Source organism: Nelusetta ayraudi, unplaced genomic scaffold (genome assembly GCF_046127955.1).
Source record: "Nelusetta ayraudi isolate G7.1 ecotype Tasmania unplaced genomic scaffold, CSIRO-AGI_Nayr_v1 ptg000048l, whole genome shotgun sequence".
Taxonomy (NCBI): domain Eukaryota; kingdom Metazoa; phylum Chordata; class Actinopteri; order Tetraodontiformes; family Monacanthidae; genus Nelusetta; species Nelusetta ayraudi.
The window spans coordinates 11130370-11155468 of record NW_027466098.1 but is presented as its reverse complement, the minus strand read 5'-3'; the positions used below and the strand labels follow the sequence as shown (position 1 = coordinate 11155468).

Here is a 25099-nt window from a genome sequence, read left to right as displayed (position 1 = left end):
TATATATATATATATATATATATATATATATGTAGATCTATCTATCTATCTATCTATATATACATTTATTTTTTTAAATGACATTTTTAGCATGTTGCAATTTTTCATTTTCTACCAGGCAGTAGTCAGTGATGCCAGGTGTATGACAGAAACAATAAATAAAACTTACAGAAAGATCCATCACATTATCAGCATTTTATCTTTGCAGACTGGTAAAAATAATAATAATAATAATAATAATAAACAATAATTTCTTTCTGGAGAGAAATGAACAGACTGAGCACCAGCTTGTGGAAGCTGCTCTTTATTTGAAAAAGAAAGAAAAGACTTCAGTCATTGCTACACGTTCTAATTACATAAAGGAAAAAAAAATATCTGCGGAGACAAACGCAGAGTATAATATCCTGAATCAAACTTAGGTAGAGTCAAATTTGATTGAATTGCTTTCATATTTCATACATCTTTCGCTTTTGAACTCAAAGAACAGTCAGGTTTTTTGTTTCTAATTCTTCTTCTTCTTTTTAAATATATACACCAGAGCACCGATCAACAGCGCTCGTCTCCTCCACCCTGCTCGTCTGGATCTTCTATACAAGAATTTTTACATCAAATCTGCCGCACCTTACTTTTCACTCCCGGAGCCTTTTGCGACGCCTAGCCGGCGTACAAGCTGGCTCCGCCCCCTCCCACCCTGCGCTCCAGCTTCTTAGGAGCTTTATTGTGGAAAGATGTGTGCAACATGAAGACAACTCTTTCACATTCAGAGTAAAAGGCAGCCTTGAATACGGTCAGTGAGTCATTGGCATGCCAAGCTTAAAGCAAATGGAGCCCACCACCCAGTGTGACGCTTCAGATTCATGGATAAGGTGTTTTTTTTTTTTTTTTTTTTTAGTTGTTGTCGTCGTCGTCGTTTTGTTTTCAACTAGACAGGAACCCATTGCAAAAAAAAAAAAAAAACCCTAGGCACAGAATCGACTATACACTGTTAAAACTGACTCATACTCTAGCCCCTGCACTCAACGCACAACAGAGATTGTGAAGTTTTTTTCCATCTAGTAAAAAAAAAAAAAAAAAAAAAAAAAAAAATCTTAACACAAAACTCGTAGAATATTTAGTGCTCTATCATTCCGCTTAATAGGTGTCATTTATATAATAGCTATTTTATTTAAACTCTACCGCTCGATGATAGTCTGAGGTTCTTACTTAATGTCGAAGCGCTCCCACAGGTGTTCCATGTACTGTCGATTTTTAAATTATTACTTTTTCCTTCCCTCCCCGGTCTTAAAAACCAATATTCATAAATAAATACAAACAACACACAAGGAATGTCTACTGTAAACACGGTAAAAAAGACAAAAACTCAACAGGTGTAAACGGCGTTAGCATCACTACTTTAGTGACAGTTCGATAAGTGTGAGGAAACTGATGAGGGATGGTCGCATCGAAAAGGGGGAAGAGTCGCTCTGATTCTTTTTTTTTCTTTTTTTTTTTTTGGTCACCGGCGACCCCCCTCTCCCCCGCCACCCGCCTCTTCTAAAGCTGAGCGTCAAGCCTTTACATCCAACCACAGTACAGGCATGGTCACACACATCACATCAAGGTTTCTCCCACAGCGACCTTTACAGATGACACTGTCATACTGACACGGAGTCCTCTTCCAAAAAGGGGGTCGAGACGGCAGGGTCGTGCTACGTCTCGGGCGACTTAAAGAGTTGAACGCTGTGCGAGCGGCTGCCCAGAAAGTCATTTGGAGGTGAAAGCCAGGGGGTTTCTGACAGTGGGTGCACCGTTGTCTTGCCGACATGTCTGGATTTAGGGGCCGTGTGGAAAGTTGCTCTCGGGACTCGGACAAAGCTTTGCTGCTTAGTGCTTTATCTTCCTGGTGGTGACGCTTTCCTTCCAAATTACATGAACTGCATCTGCAAAACAAGAAGACCACAGCCGAGTCTGTTTTCAGTGCTTCAATGTGCAGGAATCGTGTTGGACATGCTGCTGTTTGGACTTTGTTTCATTTTCAACACAAAATCTTTTTTTTAAGTCTATGCTGTGTCTATGCTGTGTTTCGATTCATCATCATTTGATAGATATTGTATAACGTGACAGCACGGCCTTAGAAATAATGCCAGGCATAAACAAACAGCTATTAATTTGTTCACAATGTGCTTTCTTACCACTAGATGATACTAAATCCCTCACGCTGAGCCTTTAAAGGCAGATCTGGAGCAGCAGTTTGCAGCTCCTGGCTGCTAACAGAATCCACCTCACTGCCATCTGTTGCTCTCCCTCATCTGACTCATCCCATGAGGCAACGTGACTGTAACTTTTCCCCTGGGACGTGCCGTCTTTACTTTATTTCAGTCACCGAGCACATAGAGTGAAAATTTTGAGACCGGGTTTGCAGCATGCACACTAAAGAGACCCCCATGATATTCATCTAGATTGTGTTACAACTAAGAGGTTTGGAAGCAGTAGTGGATTAAATAGGGTCATTGAAAGAGAAAACGGGGACTAACGTCAGCTGACTTTGCTAAAAGAAATACGCTAACTAGAGAAAAGTGATTGCAGAGTGACAATGAGGTTTAAGTCTGTCACCTTAACTTACTTATCTTACACACTGGTCTCCAACGTGACTATTGTCACTACCATCATCACAACTGTAAATGATCTGAACATTAGTAATGACTAATTAAACTTTCACAGAGTGAAATAATACTTTTATATTGCGGCGCATAATTGCTGAGATTGAATTGAGTGAGCAGCAACAGCACATAGCAGGAGAGAGCTGACAGAGTTAAGGTCATGAATTTCCATCAGGTTGAGACAGAAAGTGAGCATTAAGTGCAGAGAAAACGCGGAAGACGCAGGAAATCCAAGCAACTGAAGAAACGAGAGAAAGACATGTAGTAGGGGTGTAACCATCAGGGTGTTTGGCTTTTTGTTGGTATTTGTTTCACAGGCAGTTTCAGCTTTGCAACAGTTGTCTTCTGACCTCGAAAGAGGAATTATTGTTCATGCTGGATGTAGCTTTTATTCAGGAGGTATCTGAGCTTTGCACGATGCAACAGTATTTCTGCTCTACTTGGATGCAACGGTGTTTATCTGATTTCATTTGGCAAACCTGCAAAGTCATTGATGGATAAAAAATATTCACTGCTGCTCTTTTGTTTTTTTCTTTTTTTTGTTTCAGATTTTTCCCCCCCGATCTAATAACAGATGAGAATGAAACCAAACCAACTTGAAAACCAGGAAAACCACCAAGATGCGATTTTTGAGGCACACCCCTAGCATGTAGTGTTTGGATTATGTGGATTCATGCACCGTACAACGTATACAACAAAGGAACAAGCGTCAGCGCGCGTGCAACACATGAACGTGCAGCTGCAGGCAGAAGGCATGCTGTACCTAAAGAGATGCTCTACAAGAAATCCTTGAGAGAGAGGTGTGCAAACGGGTCCTGTCCAGGGGCTCGGAGAGGACTCTGGCTGGAAGGACTAGAGGCTGCGGAGGGCTATTTTAGGAAGAGATACAGGAAGTAGGAGGGACCAGAGGACAAGTCAGAGAGTCAGTACAGAGGTCGGAGGGTGGAGATTAGTTCGGAGAAGCTCTGACGTATGAAAGGGTTAATAAACGGGACTTGTCGGAGGGAGGAGGGGGACAAAACTGGTAAAAAGAAAACAAAAAAAAACGAGGGCGATGATTCACAGTTTGCCGTCCCTTGCAGCTCGGAAGAGTGAAGGGTGCGTTTGTCAAAACTGTCATCATCCGAGGCGGAATTCACACCCGGCAACAGGCACACGCTAACCATGGTGCACGTCACACACAATAGACACGTCTGTTAGCTCGGCCTGGCGGAGGCGGCGCCAGGCACCGCCGACTGAGGCACGGTGGGGCCGCCGCGGCGCCGTCCACCCACCTGAGCGCTGGACACGGAGCCGAAGGGGTTGGGCGGCCTCATGGCGGGCTGGGAGTACATCATGGTGGGCGGGGTCATCATCCCCATGGAGCCCATCGGTGGAGGCTGCAACGGAGACACCGCAGCGAAAGGCCACGTGAACCAACGTGAATCATCCGTTAAGCACGACTGAAATAAACCTGACGTTCAAATGTTAACTTTAAACTTTATTGTTTTCTTTGTCTTTGTTATTTGTGATGATGGCCCCCAAATACACACGATTTCAAATTAACCTGTGAGCAGCTGCGTTTCCATTCGTTTTTCACAAAATAAAAGCGATATTTCTAAAATTTCGACTGAGTACAATTGCGATTTGCAGGTGTTTCCAATGAATGTGTGAAGCGCAAAAGCCGTAAGTTCTCGTAAAATCTCGTAGGACATAATATTCTGTAACACTGGTCACGTGACCCCCGTACGCCACGTTTAGGCCTTTCCATTACCAGTTCTGCATTGCGATATTTAGGTCTTGCACTGTTCTCGGGGTCGTGGAAACGCAGCTATTGACTACAGTTGAAATACTTATAATACCTTTAAAGGTCCAGTGCACTCAATGCGAAACACGCTGGCAGACTGGCTTCCTTAAATACCAGGATTCCTTAAAAATTTTACACACTGGACGTTTAAACATGAGTGTATAATAATTTAGATAAATAATACACAAGTTTATATACAGAAAATATTATGAGCTTTAGGCTTTTGGGAAACGGTGTCGCTCTACAAAAAGAAACCCCATCGAAACCCTTTTGGCTTCCTGCCACATCTGGAACACATCTGAGTTACTACACTGGCAACGTGACGCGCGGCGTTCCACTGACCATGCCATATCCCATCATGCCTGTCGGTGTGGTGGCGGGGAAGGCCATGACTGAGGGTTGCTGAGGAGACACAAGCAGGGCAGAGCGGCGTAAGAGCGACTAGCACCTCCAAAAAAAAAGAAGAAAAAAAGACAAATGTGCTGCGACCACTGGGCAGGCGAAACGGGCCGGCGGATGTGGCAGCCGTCGTGAGCACTGGAGGAGGGGTGGGGGGGAGAAGAGAAATTGCACGTGGGTCACCATTGAGACGGGGTTCCAGGTCGTGCTGGGCGCCGCTTTGGGCTGCCAGTTGGTGCCGCCGGTCATCCTCTTCTCCCCCGGCTGGCTCCAGTGGATGTCACTGCGGATTAGGACACTGTGCGTTAGCAGCAGCTTGTCACTGCCCTGGGAGGAGAGCACAGAGCTGCTGCTGCTGCTGCTGCTGCTGCTGCTGCTGCTGCTGCTGCTGCTGCTGCTGCTGCTGCTGCTGCTGCTGCACAGCCACTTTGTCAAACCCGGCCCGCTTGTCACTTACTTTTTCATCGTGCCGTTCCCGATCCCGAGGTCTGAGGGAGGAAACGCATGCAAACGCGTTAAGTTCCTTCACCGTTTCGCATCGCATTTCCGCGTTTTACTGAAAGCGTCTGCTGGCGATTCACACTCACTTCCAACCAGGTTGGCCAGCGAGGAGTCCAGGTCGTCGGACACGAGCTTCTCCGGCTGACCGGACGGCTGACTGGAACCGGCGACGGTCGGTTTCAAGATGCTTCCTGCCATGTCTGTGGTAAAACACAGACACAGAGGTTACATTTGCCAAATCAACACTGCGTTGGCAACTCTGAACTGAACCACACAGTGTCAGGGATGTATGTATGTATGGATGGATGGATGGATAATTGTTCCTGTGCACTTTTTTTCTTGAAGTACATAAAATAACTTTCAATGTCCAATTAAAACTAGAGGTGTTTTAATCATAAAAAAAATAAGCCTCCTTGCAGTGGGATATTTGAATACTGATACTGCAATATGCAGTAGATGCTGCACACTTACAGTGTTTATAGAACCAGCTATTACACCAAATTAAACTGTCAAAAAAGGCAACATGCAGATATTGTATTTTTAAGTGACAACGAGACAAAAGTCTTCTTCACTTTTGGGACAACGGCAGAATAAATTGTAAATTAAATTATAAATGTCATATGGTCCAAGTATCAAATGTCCAGTTTCCTGGTAGCAGCACCATAATGGATTCTATTCTGAGAATGACAGAAAAGGAGGTGTGACGGACATCCCAATCTGGCTAAAACGTTGGCATTGTTCGCTGCCTTTTGAAAGAAAATCCTCACCGTCAGTGCTCAGGCTGTTGCTGCCGGAAGCTTTCGCTCCAAAAACGGACTCAAAGTCCACCTGGAGTCCCCCCGCCGACTGCTGAGGAAGAGCCGGTGGCGTCGAGTACCCTTCAACAAGGAGGAGAGACAAAGGAAGGAGCTGCAGTCACTGTAATAAACACAACAAATATGAAAAGTGCCAAACCGCTGGGCTTGTGCGTCAGCACGTTTACTGTTTGTACGTGTCAGTCTCCTCTTAATTGCAGCTTTCCTGGTAAGTACTCTACCTCTGAATAGACCTGCTACAGTAGAGGGCTCTGAGGGGAAAGGAGCCTGGTGTGAGAGGTGCTGGGCAACGGACACTGGACCACAGAAGGAGTCTGACGTGACAGGAAGCAGGAAAGGAGACAAAGTGGAAGAGAGAGAGAGAGAGAACAGGAAAAAGAAAGAGAGCAAATAAAAAAGGGCTTTCCAAGGCCGGGCCAGAGAGAAGCACAAAGTGACAGCAACACTGGCAAGGAAGGACACGTCTAACACTGACAGACGTTTAGTGAGGAACAGTTCAGCATGTTTTAGGTACATTAGTATGAAGATAAACAGTGTTACACTGTAGTGCTGCAAACAGGGAGGGGGAGCATTTAAGAAACAGGTTTGACATTCTGGGAAATCTGCTTTCGTTTGGATAATCTTTGCCAAGGGTCAGCTGGACACTGATGGAGAGGCAAACTAGCGTCCTGAGTAATGGCAGAACATGCTGGCTAACATGTGTGACTGTGTTGTGTCTTAAGAAGGGAAAGCAGCAGTGACGTTACCCAGGCTTAATGTCCAGCAGGACGTCTGAGAGGACCCAAGAGTTCCAAGAAGTCAGTGATCTTGGAAAAAAACTAAATCTTCCTGAATGTCCCAGCCAGGGGATAAATCTTAGAAAATCGGGGTTAACTCCGGGTCTGTTTTGTTTAGAGCTACTGCTGCTTGTTGCCTGGCTGTTTGTCCCTGACAAATGACTTTAAGCAAAGAAAGTTACAAGATGTTTGCGGTGTCGCTGCGCTAGAACAAACTCGTTAGCAATTTGGGAAAGTCCTTGCATGATATGCTAACGTGGAACCGGTGGATAAGATAGCAGACATAAGAGCAAAATACGTGCATTTCCCAAAATGTCTTCTTTTTTTTTTCTTTTTTTATGCAATCCACATTTCTATCAAATACATTGACAACAAGAACGCCATGGGGGCATTGCATAGGATCCTATGTTTGCCAGGGCTGAGGAAACATAGGCTGGGATGGTGAGGCCATCATAGTACCTGAGACGGAGTGTTCTATCCGCACTGTGCGTTTGTAATTGGTTGAAACGGATGAGTTTGTGTCAAAAAAGGGATTGTAACGATCTGGAGAATCAAAAATAGTGTTGGTAAAAGGAGAACAGGTTTCAACTTAAAGCTCTACAGCATGTCTGAGGTCACAATGCAACAGTGATAGTAAAAGTAGTAACGTTTCCATTGAAATGAGAGGGAGTCGTGAAGCGAAATGGGTTCATGGCTATCTGCAGTTGGACATGGCGACTTTGGGATGATGTGAAAGGGAATTAGGAGAGAATTCGTTCTTTTCCTAACTGGAAAACAGAATTTGAGCTTTGCATGGACTACTATGTGGTGTGATGCCCAAGCAGAGAGAGAGAGAATTAAAAAGGATCATTTAGACATTGAAACAACATTTAGACAACAGCAGCACAGTGAACATGCAAACTTGACATGCTGGGGAAAAAAAAAGACAACAGTGAACGTGTGCAAGGAGCAACAAGGACTTTTGAAGAGAAAGCAAAAATAAATAAATAAATAAATAAATAAAATGAGTCGTTACCACCAAACATTTCATGACCGGGTGTCCTAGAGGAAAAGCTAACACCGTCTGAAGACACGGCAGGTAGGTGAGTGGCATCGACAACGAGTTTTGAGAGGAAAGGGTTTAGGTTTGGCATGGAATCGTCCCCGGCTTCAGCAGAGGTGAAAGGATCTATCCAGGTGGCAGAAGAAGGGGGAGGAGGAGGAGAGGGAGAAGACAGAGAGGGGTGGGGGAAGACAAGAGGGGTGGAGAGGAAGAGGCGGGCGTCAGTCAGAGTCAAACCACGGTCAAGAGAAGGTGGACGTGCGAGGACGGGGTGGACGCGGCTGCACGAGCCGCCGGGCCGCTCACCTGCCCAGGCCGTCGCCGCCGGGAGCCCCGTGGAGCCGGGCTGCATGGAGGGCTGAAAGGTCGACTGGAGGTCAAACGGGTCGCTCTGCATCTTCACGGCGCTGAGGGAGAAAAGAGAGGTGCTTTCAGACGACCCGAGGGGCACACAGTGAAACGGCCAATCTCGCACGCAAGTAAAAAGGAATTGTTTTATTTGTAAACCTTAATGGTTCGGAGCACTGGCTTGAGAATACATCAAGGTTTGAGGTTTTATTTTTATTTTTTAGGGAGAGCATGTGGACAGTTTAAGTATGTAATTAGCTTGGAATGTTCCAATGAAAATAAGAATAGAATATTTCCACAAAGGAATTATTGTTGTCCTCTCCAATTTTTCCTAGAATATGAGAAACACAATAAGTATTTTGTTAAGATGCATATAGAGCATGGTAAAAAAAATTGCACTTAGCTTGCGATTAATCGCGAGTTAACTCAGGACACTAATGCGATTTTAATCGACTGACAGCCCTAGTATTTTTGTGTAAAAAAACTACAAAATCAATTGTATGTCTTTATTGTAAAAATCAATCCATTACTGCAGGAGATGCTATTGCTACCTTCCAACAACATCTACTAATAGGAGGCAGGCCTCACCCGTTGGAGCAGCTGGGCGTCGAGAAGAGATCTATGGCGGGTGCCGTGCTGATAGTGCCCCCGGTGGTGGAGATGGGCGACGTGTCGGTGGTGGAGAAGGAGGGCCTCTTGGAGAGTTCCTTGAGCCGCTGTTCCTGAGAAGAAGCGTCACATTCAAGTAGCGACGGGCGACGCGGGGGCGCTGCGTTTTAACGGCTGCGTAAAGCGGCGGGATTTACCTTCAGAGCCTTGAGCCGGGCCTGCTCCTCTTCCAGGGCCGCCTGCTTCTCCCGCTCGTCCACTTTGGTGAAGGACATCCCCGTGCTGGCTAGCGACGACACGGCATTCGACAAGGTGCTGGCCCTGCAGGGAACCGCACGGTTTTAACACCGCACGTGTGCATTTGCTACTTTCGGACATCCGTGCTTGGAGAAACGTCGGGAGTCGTGACGGAGAGATTAGCGCACCTGCTGGCCGCAGTGGAGTCTTTGACCTTCTTGCCCTCTAAAGAGGCCAAGTGCTGCTCCAGAGCTTCGAGGAGGCTACTGGGAGCCTGCCGTGACAGGAAACACACAGTCAGCAACTTCCTGAGACGCAGGAATATTCAGCGTGTATGGAAATCACGACAACAGAGGTCAGTGGTGGGCAACCAACACTGGGAACATTGAAAGCCATGAAGAAGAAAGAGGATGAAGTAGGGCTGGGCGATTTTGGACAAAAATAAAATGCCATTTTTTTTCTCTGAAAACTCAATTTTTGATTTCCATTTCGATTTTTGGGTAAAACTACAAAAGACAATGGAATAAATTATTTCAAATACTTTATTTTTAAAGAAAAATAGCAAACAAATTTCCCTATTGGGAATGAAGTGCAACTGAAAGACACTGTGAATCCTCCTTGGGTTTAGTGAAGTGACAGCATTTACAGTCTTCTTCACCAAACAAAGATGAATCCCTTGGGATTAATGGAAGTGAGAATCTCACTTTCACCAAACTTCACTTGAACAGGTTCTTCATAAACAAAGATGAAGTTAGTTCCCTTACTTGGGAATAAAGCGAAAACTTCAGAACCAAACACAAATGAATCCCCGTGTGGATAAAGTGACAACCTTAACTGTCTGTCACCAAACATCAATTTAAAAATAAAAGTTTTTTTCTATCATCTTGAACAACGATCAATGAATAAACAGACACACAGTCTGGAAGCATTTTAAGATTTTCCTTTTTTTTTTTTAACACTGCCTTGACTAATAAATCCAATTTCGATTTAAAATTGATTAATCGCACAGCCCCAGGATGAGAATTACTTCTCAGATTTGGAGGAAATTTTGCTCCAGAGAGGGTCAATTACACTTTGGTCTACTGGTTACGCGCCACTGACCCTTCACTGAATTCCGGCCCAAAAAAAAAAACACAGAACAAAAGCTACATTGGATGAGAGATACGTGTGTGGGATGGCCTACAGCACCACGGCACTTTCAACAAGGCTGGACACCGTTGAATCGGCCGAGTCTAAGCACACAAGGGGGGGGGGGTTCGGCAGGGGGCAGCCATTATCTTTAGTGTCAACGAGCTACGCAGGCCTAGGAGCAAAATCTGTCCGGCTACGATGTCTGTTCGGGGTCCGGCGACTGCCGACGACGTCACATACGGCAACTCTATTAGGACAAACTACATCGCGGTCCAACGAATGAACGAATGATAGACATGATAATATGATTATATATAGATAGATAATCATTTCATATCTATATACTAGCTCTACTACATAAAATACATTGCAGTTGAACAGATAGATAGATATAGATATAACAGATAGATATAATTAACTTCTATCTATCTATTATATCTATATCTATATATGATCATATATATAATCATCACATCTATCTATCTAACTATTCGACCGCGATGTAGTTTGTCCTCATGGAGTTGCCGTAAGGACCCCGGACAGATTTAGTACCTACGCCGGCTCACACCTCGACAACGTGACGGAAGAATCGACAGAGTTTACCACAGCCAGCGTTTTTTCCTTCAACTTGTGTTTTGTCACCACGATGTGTGGGAGGGTGGGGTGAGCGAGAGTCAGAGGCAGAGGCAGAGGCATGCAAAGAGACGACACCGATGCAAGTCACGCACATTAAGAAGAGTGAAATGATAGTACTTACACAAACTGTGAACTAAAGTGGAAAGATAAAGGGGGTGGGGGAGGAGGAAGAAGAGGAGGAGGAGGAGGAGGAGGGAGAATACAGAATATAAAGGTGGTGACAGTCAGAGGGGGTGGGGGTGGTGGTAGTGGGAGCGCGCTTTGGAGCTGCACTTGTGGCGCAGAGCACCTTGCTTTTAAAAACCCGGAAAACAAATCTAACTGTGTGGAGTGTTGTGCTATCTTCCAAACACCTTTATTTGCTGTAGAGAGCAGAAGAAGTGGGTGAGGTGAAGAAGAAGAAGAAGAAGAAGAAGAAGAAGAAGAGGAGGAGGAGGATAGAAAAAGGACAGGAAGGAGGAGAAGAAGACCACCTCCCCTGGCAAACATGCACTCGAGAAGGAAGGCATGCGAAGTGAAGAAGAGCAGTCGTAGCGGTGAGTCGCAGTCTAGTCAGAACTGGCAGTTAGGGCAGACAGGGCAGCTTTTCATCTCTACAGGGGTGTTCTCGCATTGCTTTGAAGGGGGGGGGGCGGCGTCCTACCTGCGAGAGGTCTGGAATGTCTCCTCGGTCAATGCCCACTTGCTGTTAGGATTGAAAAAAAAAAGAAGGAGGAAATTACAGATGTGCCTTCGCAGCTCTAATGAACTTCAGCGGAAGGAGCGCCAGCGAGCGCCAGCGCCAGGGTCGGGGTGCTACTACCTCTGCTACTTTGAGGAACTCCGATATCCGAGTCATGCGAGTGAGGAACTTCTTGTAGATGTCCAGGCCTTCTTTACACTGGGTCTTCTTCATGTCAAAGTATTTCTCTGTTTTTTTTTTTTTTTGGGGGTGGGGTGGGTGGGGAAGGAAACAACAACTGGATCAGCAACCGCGACAACTTTGCTCGGGTCGCTCACATTTCGGCTCCGAGATATCGCTCGTCTGATGGAGCCGACCTTAAAATTTCAGGAGACTCCAGAACCAATCGGCGACCTTATTGGATAGAAAGGAAGGAAATACGAGGGGCAGAGAGAGAGGCGGCTCTTCCATTAAAATTCCATTAAAGACTGCGGTGCATAGCTTCCAGCTGCAAGGTGGTGATTAACGTTGCACTCCAACAAATCTCACCGAACCGCCTGAATGTCTTGACTGTGAGCTTTTTGTCTCCCACTCGCTCCTCTCACTAACGCCTTGTATTGGCTCTTTACCAGACTGATACCGGAGATGCGTCTGAAGGAATTCAGGATCCATATGGTGTTTCAGGTTATCAGCGCACACACAAAGACATCAGAGAAAGATGTGGGGATGGAGTGGGTGGGGCTGTGGCGGTCCTACCGAGCAGGTTGATGATGCCTTCATTATAAGCGGCGAAGAGCCTGATCGAGTCTTTAAAGAGGAGCATGAAGGCCGCATTGATGACTCCATTCGTCAGCTCGTTGGCATTGACCTGAAGGGATGCAGCCAGCACACACACACACACACACGCGCACATTTATCACACTGCTTCTTCGCTGCAAAGACGGAACTCAGAGAGTTGCGTCCGTGAAAGAGGGAGCGTGAATCTCGACAGACTGGCGCGGTGGGAGGCTTCACCTTTAGACTCACATTGAAATCCAGGAGGGCGTCCATCTGGTTCTGAATAATGGGGATCGTCTTGAGCAGCTTCTCCGTATTCATGGTCCTCATCACGCCGTCCACCCTGCACACACACACGCACGCACACGAGGAGTCGGCGGGGTTCACGGGTTTAGGAATGGAGAGTAATGAGAGGAGAAGAAGCCTCGGCATAAAACAGCGAGGGACCGAGCGCTCCAGCTGCTATATCACTGTCTGCAACAGTCACTTTGCAGACTTTCCCATATTACCCATCCTGTCCGAGTGTGGATAGAAGGTCTCGGCACGCGATACTGTAGCAATCGCCCGATGCATCACAGTTGGGTCTCAAAATATGTCTACAACCCAGTAGGAGCACTCTTAACTGTGTCACTCAGTTGTTGTATCAGAAAATCATAAGCGGAGGCCAAAAACAACTTATATCGATAGTCTACTTGTTGAATCATTTCCTCGTTATTTTGCAACTACACTGAAAATACTGGAATTTTTTTTTGACATAGCATATTTTCCTAAAGGTCCCACTTCATGAAGATTTTCTATTTTTTTTCAACCCAGGCTTCAATGAATCTGGCTTGAACATTAATTATCCAAAAAAAAACCAAAAAAAAACTCAGCCATCTGTAACAGGAACCTGCAGATAGCGCCTGTTAGAACCGATGCTTTGTTGTACCTCAACACAGACATACACAGAATGGTGTTCAGAACTATTTAGGTTCGACAACTGAATGTTTAAAATCACTTTTCTGAGAAAAAAACTGAAAATTACAGACTTGTTGACATGCCAGGCTGGAGACACATTGTTGCTAGAAAACGCTGCTGGATAAAATTCAGCATAATAAGGGAGCTTTAGAAAGACACAACTATTACAAAAAAAAACATCCAAAGGAACCTTTTTAGTCGTGTGAAGAAGATATAAACACACAGACTGAAAATTATTCTGGGGTATTTTGAAGCGTATCACAGGGAAGCAAAATACAAAGATTTGTCCTTACCCGCGTTTCACCTTAGTGAAGTCAAAGGCGACCTGTCTGTAGGACACGGCTTTCTCATTGAGGTAGCGACTGTACCTCCTGATGAATGTGGACATGTCATAACCTGAGACAAGGGAAAGCGGAATGGAAAATGAAGGCAACGTTGCATTGAAAACACAGCGGCGGTGGGAGGAAAGCCATCACGAGACAAACTGTTACCTTGTAAACCACTTTTGTCCAGGAAATTACTGAGGTTGAACAGTGTATTCCTGGAAGCCAGGTACTGGACGAAGCGCTGTCGGGGGGGGAGGGAGAATCAGTTGATCAGAACTGTGTCTCAGTCTGGATGACGCCGCAGCGGCGCAGTGGGGTCGGGGGGGAAGCTCACCTCGTTGCCGTAGACCATGAGGTGATGCGTGGTGATCAGAGACTTGAACACAACCACCCAGCTGGTGTTGGTGGTCCTCTCGAACAGCGAGTCGGCCAATTGGGGAATGTTGACGTTCATCTCATTGGTGCAGTGGATCAAATCTGAAACAAGACGGTTCAAACAATTGCGTTTAATTGTTAACATTTTGCATCTTTATGTAAAGAGAAGGGATCAAAATTATTTAAAGGTATTGTCAGAACGTGATAAAAATGTGACAAAGTGTTAAAGAGATTTATTTATTTACTTACTTTAGAAAAATTCTACCTATTTAATCAACACTATGCTGCTTCATTGTTATATGAAGTGTTATATGAATATTGCAAACTGAATTGAGAAATTACAGTAAATAAATTGGGAACGTAGCCCCAACACCTTGTCAGTTTATTATACTTTATTACATTTTTTCGACACAAAAACGTATGATCAATATACAAAATCAAAATACAGATTACAGCACTCAAAGTTAAAAATACGCCACACACTTTTCTGTTTCCCCCCCACCTCTCTAGGTTGCCCAGCCAACAAAATAAAACGCACATTTTCTTGATGAGAAAATACTACCCTCCAAGAGAAGTTAACAGTGGATTATTTACTGTTAAGTCTCTGACAGGTTATAAAAACCTCTTCACATTAAGTGAGCAGCGGTGGCGCCAGTGCGGCCCAAGTGGACCCCCTTAACCGTGGAAATGCTTTTAACGTTGCCGGACAGGAAGACGTCAACCGAACGTGACCTGTCCCACTTCCTCTTCTCGCGTGCTCGCCCGCGCAGCGCTTGAACAATGCCGCTGAAAGCAGCGCTAACGACACGCCATTCACAGCGCTGATCAGAATGCCGGGGTAATTGGGCCTTACTTTCTGGCCTATATTTGACTTTTCAAAGGCGGGACTTAAAAGTAGGACAGGGTAACCTTCTGGAGGAGCAGCAGCTAGCGCGGCTGGATGAAGAGGAGCCCCGAGAGCAGGAGGAAGAGGAGGGTGAAAACGGGAGGGGGGGGGGGGGGTAGAGCTCACTCATGACACTGTCATGTTGTAATCAGTCACAGCCGGGTTGCTGCTTCTCTTGCACCCAAGTAACCCAGAGCACTTCATCAGGATGCTGAACGACGGGGTTCTAAATCGGGATGTTGCGGAATGTGATGGGAGATATTGATTTGTGTTATTACTTCTGCTGGACTAATGGGCCAGGTTTTGAAGCACGGTCAATGACTGACTGCAGCTGATCTTAAAATCGGGTATACTTTGAATAAACCCTAACCCATACCCATGCACAGACGCTGCCATGTGCTTATTATTCAGTAATTAAACGTATTTGTTCCGCTAATTAATTAAGAACATTGAAAACCTTGTTCACTGCAGAAATGTCAGCTTGCTTTATATAACTGTCAGAAAGACATTTTCTCGGTGGCACATACATAATGTACGGTGTAATGTGTGCTCTGCAGCGGTTGGGCAGCTGCTGGCCAGTGCCCGGGGACCTGATTCAGACCTTCCTCAGTCTTTTGTTCAGGGACACTGACTGGACAATAAAGCCACTCACACACGGCTCCGATTGTGGGGGGGAAACTGGAGCACTGGGACGAAAACCCCACGCAGACATGGGGAGAAGATGCACTCATACACACACACTGAGAGACCCCCGCAACCCCCACCCCGAGCATCAGCACCAGGCAGCTGAAGCCAGGACCTGCTTACTGCGAAGTACCAACAGTTCTAATCACTGTCAGTGACACTGCTGAGCCAGCAGAGGTGTTGAGGACCTCAGTGATTCAAAAAGTATGATTTGCAAATAATTTTCAAGTCAAAACATTGTTGACAAACAAACTATGGAATAGCTTAACAGTCCTCAAATCTCAGGTATGTTGCCTTATTTCCTTATGTCTATAATATGATATTAGGTACAAATATTATCTATTTGTCACTTAAATTGTTGTACAACAATCATTTAAAAAAACAAAACACCTTGCTTATACTATTTGAATTAATGCAAGTAGAACTAATGTAAATAAGCAAACATTAAGTATGATTTACCTCTGCAGTTTAGAAAAGCCAGATGAGCATTTTGTAAAACGGGCAGAGGAAAACCCTTGTGATCAGCTACTGTTAACTTGTTGCATCGTCACTTGCCACCACTGTCATTATTCAGACTCCCAATACATTGCAGCGAAAAAAAAAGAGGGATGAACGCCATGTCATGTGTTGCATGCCGGAGCGGCAGGTGTTCAACCTGCAACTTGGGAGTCACGGCAGCGCGGTCGGCTCGCTACTATAACCGAGACGTGACATCATTTCATGCCACCGAGGCCGGAACGCTTAGTGGAAGTGAAGGGATGAAGCCTTTAAAGAGCTCCGCGAGTGGGATTTAGTGGCATCCAAATCTGATAAATCACACGGCAAACAATGTTAATGTTAATCCCTCTCTTATGGTTGCTCACTTGTTTTCACGTCTCCTTCTTACAACAGCTGTGATGTCGAGGCAAACATCATTACGTCTACGGCCTGCGTTTTGACCCACTGTAGAAACATGGCGGTGCAATATGGCCGCCTCCTTACAGGTGCAGCCGCTCTTTGTGTACATATGAATGTCTATTATGTGCAAATAAACAGATGTTACGTATTTTAAGTGATTTTGTGCGACTAAAAGCATAAATACGTATTGTCTGTACTGATGTGTCCATGTAAAAGCTGCACACTGGCCCTTTAAATGCCTCAATATAATGCACATCTTCGTGAGAGTCAATGAAAAGTTTGCCACGAGAAACTTTTCCGCAATTCTCGACACAGACCAACAAAAATTGGTTAATTAATAGTAACGTCTGCACAAAAATGCTGAGTTGGGATTAGGGAGACTTTGACATGCATGTAGGTTCCATCCACAGTGCGCACCGTTACCTGGTGTGCTGCTATAAAGGTGAGACAGCCATCCAATAGCACAATACTAACACTTTTATGACTACCATCACGACGATCGATTGTGCAGGAATCTTCCACGGCTGCATCTCCAGGACGCAGACAGCCGGGCAGCCGTGGTGACTCCTGTGACTGGGAGTGCATCAGACTAATGATCACGGGATTTAAGCGCTTATATGCTTACATCAGGTGGTTTTACCCCCGGGAACCTGATGTCCTGGGTGGAAGGAAGAGGCGGCGAGCTCCTCAGACGCACAAAACTGTGATTTATGGGCTCCCGCTTAATGTGTTCCTTGGCGTCCGAAGCGGACACTTGTTCTGTTGCAGGTGTACCGAAATGAGATTTAACAACTAAATGTCAAGCCTGTCTAGCGTCCATACAAGACCACAGGCTTTGAAGAATGTCCCGTTGGCAAGAAACCGCACAGAAAAACGCTTTACCCTTCGTGATGCTGTCCTGAGTGAATAAGAATAGAAGAAGCAGAGTAGTTTGAACAAAACCAGACGTTTGAACAAGCTAGCCTCACAGCAGCCGCTAGCAAAAGAACGAAGATAGCATCATTTGTAAGAATCGGGGAAATGTGCTACGTCCTCGAAATAAATTCATAAATAAATCACCCTCTTCGATTGGTATAGGGTCATGGGGCCTTGTATTCGCCATTTGAACGATACAATCTCACAGAAAGTAAGCAAGCAAGCAGCATTTTTAGCCTCTTCCCGGGGCTTAAAGGCCTTCTGGCTACTCCATCGCCGGGTTTAGCTTTAGCCGCGCAGCGCTGCGCTGATTTAAAAAAGGTGTGGAACACTTGTTATGAGGACAAATGAAAGAAAGTAAGCTACTTACAGTCCAAATGCTTCTTCTTTGGGCCCATGACTTCGTGAGTGGTGGCCTTGCATACTGTTTTGGACACTGCGGATCCCGTTACACTGTGCTGGGCTGCAGTTATCCGGTCCGTAATGCTCTGGCCCGACATCTTCGGCTCCCTCGATGCGACAACCAAACCGCAATGTTTGACGTTCTCGTGAAGCTAGCACCTGATGCTTCGTGCTCGAGTGGCTGCTCCAGGGGACACAAATTAAAAGCGGGTGATAAAAAACTCCACTTCATCCGCAACTGTGCCGGACCCCCCTTCTTTTAAATCCCCTACCCTGGCGGATGAAACGAGAACTAAGCTACGGCGGGCTGACAACGGCGGAGGGCTGGATGAGGAGACGCGGAATCTGACAGCAACGATGATGATGATGATGATGATGATGTTGATAATAACAAAAAATGTCGGCTCGCCTCCGTCGGGTGAGACTCAGATCTCAGGGATGCCGTGATCGCGGGGTCCACTCGCTGACTCATCCGAGCCGGGTCGCCTGTCTAGCTCTCATCCCGATGTGGCACACCGAATCCCAGCCTCCTCCTCTTCCTCTTCCCCCTCCTGCCCCTGCTCCTGCTCCTCCTCCTCCTCCTCCACCCGCCGCTGCCGGGCTGTGAGGTGCTACCTACCAACGGTGGGAGGAAATAAAGAGCAGCGCACACCAGGCGGACTCTCACAGGCAGAGCCGAGTGGGAAATGGCGGGCCTGCTGCCCTGCTGCGTGCACAAACACGCCGCCGCTGCAGACCCCCCGGATCAGACGCGAGAGTTGCTCCGTCAGAAGCAGGAGGCAGGAGGCCTGGACGGGAGGATTGGAGCCTGTGGTGATGGAGCTCATCCAGTCTGCCAACACCTCTCCCGATGCCCTTTGTACTGTCGTTGTATGTCTTCTGCTGTCATGTCCAGGTGTTCTTTTCCGTGTCTGGGTGGTTGGAGTCCTCTCGATCCATGACGTTTAAAGCCAAAGTTGATTGTAACGTATTTGAAAATGTGGGTGTTTATTGACACGCAGTGAACAGGTTTAGATTTGTGTCTTTTTTTTTTTTTCAAGTGCTGGGCCAGTCTAAAAAAAAAAAAAAAAAGTGCACACCAAATCAAGCCAACATCATAGTTCACAATAATTTTACTTGTCTTTCTTTTTTTTTTTTCAAAAAAGTTTCACTGATCTGCCTGGGAGCTTTAATTGACTTTATATTGGAGGATCAAAGGAATTGTCTTGTACACCAGCCACTGCATTATTTATTTATTTGGGCCACACCTCCTTTTGTGCACAATCTCAATTTTTATCAGCTATTATCAAGAGTTCTCTGTTGGGCAATTTTTGTCTTTACCGCTGTATTTCTTTTGCCTCCTGCTGTTTTAGTGAAGCATTTTTGTAAATATTCTTTATGTAAGATTAAATGGGGTTTATTGCTCAAACGGAAGGTTATTCATTAAGCAAATGCATGTCTAATATAAAAGAAAAGGTGACAGAAATAACCTCCTATACATAAGATTTATAACATAGGTTTATCATAGTAGTGACAACCCTTGAAAATGAGAATTGCTTGAGATTCTGATTTATGAAGCAAGTTTCAATGTATTCATAAATATATTTAGGTGAGTGTACAATCACTGTAAAATATAAGTAGTTTATCTTATTCATAGCGCACTTATTTTAACTATACAGTACATACAGTATATCAAGGGTCTTGCTCACTGGAGGTCACCATCTTGCACTGCCATGTTTGTACGTCACTCGGACAGAAAGGACTGCAATATGCATTTGAACTGTGTTCCAGTGTGTCCTGTTAGAGGTGTGCGAACCACCAGCCAGAAACAACTTTTAACCATTAGTGTGACAAAATTACAATGCAGGTGCATGAATTCCAGGGTCAAATCACTGTTGCCGATACTTGCTTGTCTCTTATTGCTCAAGTCTCAAGTCTTTGCCCTCAAGTCCTGAGTCAAGTTCCAAGTTAAGTTGCCAGTCCTACCCTTTGAGTTTTCAGTTCTTTCAACTCATAACAATAATTACATTATCGTAAACATTTAAGTAGCATCAATGTTCTCATAATCTGCAAGCATTTTCTTGTATTGAAACTATTTTTTCACAGAATAACCAAATTTGATGAAGTGCAAATTAAATTATTTGTAAAAAAAAAACCAAAAAACCAAAACAAAACAAAACAAACAAACCAATATTGCATATTGCATATTGCACTATAATTAGCACCACAGCAGTTTCTGACTTGTGATGCATTTATCTCATCTCATATTGGGAATTTGTGTGTGTTTAAGAGAGAAGGAGAAACATCAAATTCATGAACATAGCAATGAACACAGTTGTGCACTAACTGTTATTTCAGGGTCCTATGCTGCCTTGCATTCGCAGCAGACCAAACTGGCCAAAAAGTCTCTCAGTCATTTGTGCATGATGCCGCCTGCTGGCGCTCTTCGTTCACAATAGTCAGCCATGCAGATGCATATTGCTGTCCTTTCTGTCTAGCTCTCTCTGTCATTTCCATACTGTTACTCCAGAGATTGGAAATGGTTTCCTTCACAATACCTTTCACCTCGATTTCTGATAAATCCATGTTGACATGCTGGTGTAACTGAAGCAGAAGTAAAGGCTTGGTCGGCCTAGCAACAGTAACCATGGGGGGGATGGGACTTTATTTGAGGACAATGTGAGCATTCAATCCTAAACACAAAACATGCTCTCAGGTGGGCTGGATTGTCCGTGCTGGGCTACCTTACAAACATATTGGTGCAAGATGACAATCACCTGTGACACTATTGAATAACTGCTCTATTGGTAGGAGAACTGAGCGTTTATTTACAGCGATTTTACAGAAACGTAAACATTTATAGTTAATGTATTAGACTTTTGCTGTTGACCAATTTTACACACTGTACCTTTAATGTACAAGCTCCAGAGAGGATGCTGCTGTTGTAAGTTAGTGTCACAATTTGACCACACGGGGGCCTCCTAGTGCCATCAAAAACAAAGGCTGCTACGTTTCAATTAACTATGGACCAGTACAAACTACTGACTGTACATTTTCGCTTTATGGACAGTCAGTACATACATGTACAATCAGTACATACAGTGACACTGTGAGACGTCACGTTTAATTTCGATTCAACAGAGTTCGGAATCACTCCCTCTCACTCATTCATCTGATGCATGCATGTTAAATGTTGGTAATTTTTAATCTCCCCGTTCAATGACCTTGAGACTGATCAATAAAAGTTTTTGTTGTTAAAAGTTTTACCCCCCTGTTTTTGTAACTTTGAAATGCACAAATTCCCTTGTATTGAATATCCCCAGTAGCTATGGGTGGATGGACTGAATAAAAGAAATGGCTTCTCCTGTAAGGCACCCTTGACAAGGTGACGCTCAAAGAATCGTTCTCCTCATGTGTCATTCATCTAATGCTGGGTTAGGATTCATGCATAATCAATAAGAAAAGTTGTTTTCACCCCCCCCCCCCCCCCCCCGCTCCTTTTCATGTTCTTTACGGATTCCTCAGAAAAGATGCTGACAGGAACCACTTTCAAAATTCCCATTTTAAAGTACCACTGGTTGTTTTGATTTTTCAGGAGAAACAGCTTTGCAATGAGTGACCTTGCCGTTTTAATTAGTCTGCGTTAGAAGTGCACCTGTGCGCCTGTTGTTTTGACTCTCTCTTTTTTTTTTAATCGCTGGTTGTTCCCCTCTTTAACCTCTAACACAAATGCAATCTCGTACACTTTTACCTTCCTGTGGAGATAAAAGCCCTCTGCACCTTCCGAGACGTTACTCACCTGGGATCAAATCGCAGCGTGCTCTTTGATGATGGCTTAATATTCCCTGCCCGTGTCAACGCTTCGGTGTCAGTTTGCAGCAGCACTCTCACGGGTTTTGTGAAAGCGGTCCAGATTACACGATTTAGATGTCTTGTTTAGTCTGGACGTTACAGGCTTGATCAGATAGAGACGACTATCGCGCTTGATCTACGTCTGGCGGTTGGTCCTGGGCCGCCAAAGGTCTCCGAACGCAACGACCTGCAATGCACAAGAGAGTTGTGATGGTTTGTTTCCTCTGAGATAAAAACATTACAAGAGATCCAATACGCGGAAGTTTTAATGTTTGTCTCTTAATGGAAAATCAAAGGGTAATTTAAGAGAGAACTTCTAACTTGATACTGCAGGCTGAACACTGTTTGGGGTCAGTGTGCACGTTTCCCACAGCCCTGCTCTTGTGTCTTAAAGAAAACACATGGCTATATGTTAAAATAGGTCATTTACTGGGCGGGATGTTGTAAAATAAGCAGGATGCTAGCAGGCTAACTATATGTTTTCGTTTTATTTGTGTGTATGTGGCCACCTGATCCTGCTCGCTCTCAATAGCACTTGTCTGCGTGTATAAGCACCATATTTGATTTCGACCCTACCTCATCTTGGAGGCAGGTGAGCAGCTCTGAATAACAAACAGCTGAAGCCAGCTAAGTTTCTCTGGACGCCGCAGGGCCCAGCTGGAGCCTTCGCTCTGGATCTAAATGTGACACGTGAGGCTGCGGCGGCGCGATACGCGGCCAAGTGATGCACGCAGGAAGCCTGTCTGACGCAGCTATGACAAGGACATTAGCACAGGAAAAGAAGGCTGTCGAGCGCTTGTCTGATGGCCGTGAAGTGAATTTGGAAAAGACATTTCCAGAAAGACGCAGATCAGAAGGCGTCTGGTGGAGTGTTTATTCAGTGATGAGCCAGCCTATGGCTGCGGGGACGACCCCTGGGCACGAACGAGGCTAACACAACCAGAGGAGCCAGAGGCAGGCAAATGAGGCTACAGCTGTCAATGAAATGCAGAATGCAGTTACATACAGTAGCTATGCAGCCATTAGAGCTATATTCAAGTAGTGTAATGCACTCACTGTTCACTTTATTGTGCCGTCTGTGTGTTGACTGTACACCTCAGCCACAAGCCAAGTTGCATAAAACAGCTGAGGTCTCACCTTAAAGGAAATAAGTGTTGAATTTCATGTGCTGAGTGGCGCCGTGTTGTTTGATTTTCATTTGTGATTTATTTTATTGTGTGCTATTTTTCTGTTTTGTGTTATTTTGTAATTGCATCTATTATGTGATGGCCAATGAGACATGAGACAGCTCACGATGATAACGTCTTTCTTCTTTGCTGTATCCTGTTACACAATTTCAACCACTCACTTTCTCAGTTCATCTACCAGCATCTTATCATTTCATAATTTGGACTTTTTTATCCAACATATTTGACTTCACATCTCAGTTTTTAATCAGATACCACGACATGATTGTTTTTTTTGTTTTTATTCTAGACGGTGCTTCCTTCCCCGTTCCAAGTGAAGTAAATTGACAGTCTGAGACATTGAATGGCTGAAACTATGACTGAAATGTAAATATGGGAAATAAATGTAAACAAATAGGTAAAAATCTGACACGTATGCTTTTGTGTTTATTAAAAAAAAAGTTCAAAGTGTTTAATACTTTAATAGTCTGTCGTTATGTCACTGTGTTTTTGATTCAATTTGTTTACAGTTACTTTTGGGGTGTGGGGGGGCCAAAATTACCTTGTCTTAAAGATTAAGTCTTTTGACACCCTAATATATTTATATTTTCATAAACATATGTTTTGGAGATGAACAATTACTGTTTTTTCGTCACACTTGGACCAAGACAGCAGCAGAGTGTTCTTTACGTCAGCAGTCAGCAGCTCATCAGCAAAGGAAACTTTAATATGAAAAGTGTGAATACACAAACTGCTGATACTGTCTGATGTCGATTGTAACGTCCTTTGTTCCGTCGAGGCTGTCTGCCAGTAAACTGAATTAACAGAAAAACGACAGCGCGTGCGTCGGAGGTAAACACATCACCGTCTTTAATTTCGTAAACATCTAGCGTTTGTGAGAAAAGACGCAGAGCTCCATCACCGGGGGACTCAGAAGTGTGCCCTACGTGATATTGACATATTGTATTGATGAAAATATTATAACGTGAGACTTTCCAGTTTCTTAGAGAGGAGCTAAAGTTCAGTTATTCTGACCTTTCCTCAGAGATACTGAATCGTCTCACCCAGCAGCCTCGGTTCAGTCCGACGGACAGCCCCAAAAAACATAATGCCTCAGGCCACGGCCATCGCCACAGGCACGGACGGGCCGGAGACACCGAAGATCCATTTCAGTTTAAAGTTTCTACTGGCTGGAAACTGTTATAATTACATAGAAAATATTTAATGAAGTTGTTGCTCACATCCTGGATTCTTGAGGGAAGATGCCCAGTGCGACCAGCAGCCTGAAGCAAGCTGATATGGATGGAGCATCGTTCTTCGAAGTGAAATGACAAGAAAAAGAGTTGAGCTGAAAGACGGGTTTTGGGACGACTCCACTGCAATCTTGTATGCTGCATGACACGACTGAGGTTTCCAAAAAAGCAAATGAATGGGTGTTGTGCAACAACAAAGGAGATCGAAGCATTCACGCGAGCGCCGCTTGGGATCACTGGGTGTGAAAATGCTTTCTGCAAATTATCCTGTTCGACGATTTAAAGGAGGAGAAGGCGGTAAGAGACAGAAAGCCGAGAGAACAAATAAGAAGTTGTTTGTACTTTCTACGACTTTTATTGATCACAACCAGCAATAAACCACGTCTGAAACTCAATTAGTTTGCCGCCGCTTTCTTCATCATTGCGTGTAATCTTTTACCCTTTTGCAACACAGAAAATTGAGGTTTTATTTCTTAAAGATTAGATTTCGAATGGTAATGTTACGGCCAGGAAGATTTACAACGAAGATGAAGGAGTAAGAATTGACTAAATAGCCAAATAAAAATGTTCTCCTCACTGTTAGTTTGTTATGGGTTATTAATTTTTTTTTTTTCCCAATGTTTTTTTTTTTTCGATAGGCGCAAAATATGTATCCACTGCATCATACATATAAAACATTCCTTTTAAAGCCACAATACTTCAATTAAAAAAAGCCATAAAATAAAGCTCATGCCCTATCCATAAAGTGGCCTCTTGTTCAGGGTGTAACCCCGCCTGATGACAGCTGGGATCGGCTCCAGCACCTCCTGCGACCCCGAGTTCTGGGGGAGCAGTGGAAAATGGATGGAGTTCATGACATCTTACCATAAGAACATGAAGGAAGATCTGAAGCCTCCCCAGCACTGTGCAGTGGTGCTGCTCTTTAGATGAGGTTTCAAAAGTGAATAGCTTGAAATCCAGTGCTTCTATTTATCGTACTTACAACCCTCACCCAGGGTATATATTTATTCATTTGATTAAGACAATGCAGATTAATCAACATATCAGCAG

At 44.6% G+C, this 25099-nt stretch overlaps 1 protein-coding gene across 18 annotated transcripts; it reads right to left on the bottom strand.

Annotated features, from left to right (window-relative positions):
• Positions 1 to 288: 288 nt before the first annotated feature.
• picalmb (phosphatidylinositol binding clathrin assembly protein b) lies at positions 289 to 18460 on the bottom strand. 18 transcript variants are annotated; one of them, XM_076036300.1, is made up of 24 exons: positions 18072 to 18460; positions 17768 to 17980; positions 13975 to 14117; positions 13806 to 13881; positions 13608 to 13710; positions 12595 to 12700; positions 12337 to 12448; positions 11722 to 11828; positions 11563 to 11604; positions 9341 to 9426; positions 9113 to 9236; positions 8895 to 9028; positions 8265 to 8365; positions 7932 to 8084; positions 7376 to 7459; positions 6308 to 6454; positions 6093 to 6203; positions 5412 to 5525; positions 5282 to 5312; positions 5008 to 5107; positions 4768 to 4827; positions 3914 to 4018; positions 3403 to 3508; positions 289 to 1919 (listed from the first exon to the last, which is right to left on the bottom strand). In XM_076036300.1, the coding sequence occupies exons 2-23, from the start codon at positions 17895 to 17897 to the stop codon at positions 3416 to 3418; spliced, it is 2262 nt and encodes a 753-aa protein (XP_075892415.1). In that variant the 5' UTR covers positions 17898 to 17980; positions 18072 to 18460; the 3' UTR covers positions 289 to 1919; positions 3403 to 3415. The 18 variants fall into 18 exon arrangements, with proteins under 18 accessions (XP_075892415.1, XP_075892414.1, XP_075892417.1 ...); XM_076036299.1 differs by having other exon boundaries at positions 17768 to 18460; XM_076036302.1 differs by having other exon boundaries at positions 6317 to 6454; positions 17768 to 18460.
• Between the last annotated feature and the right edge of the window lie 6639 nt (positions 18461 to 25099).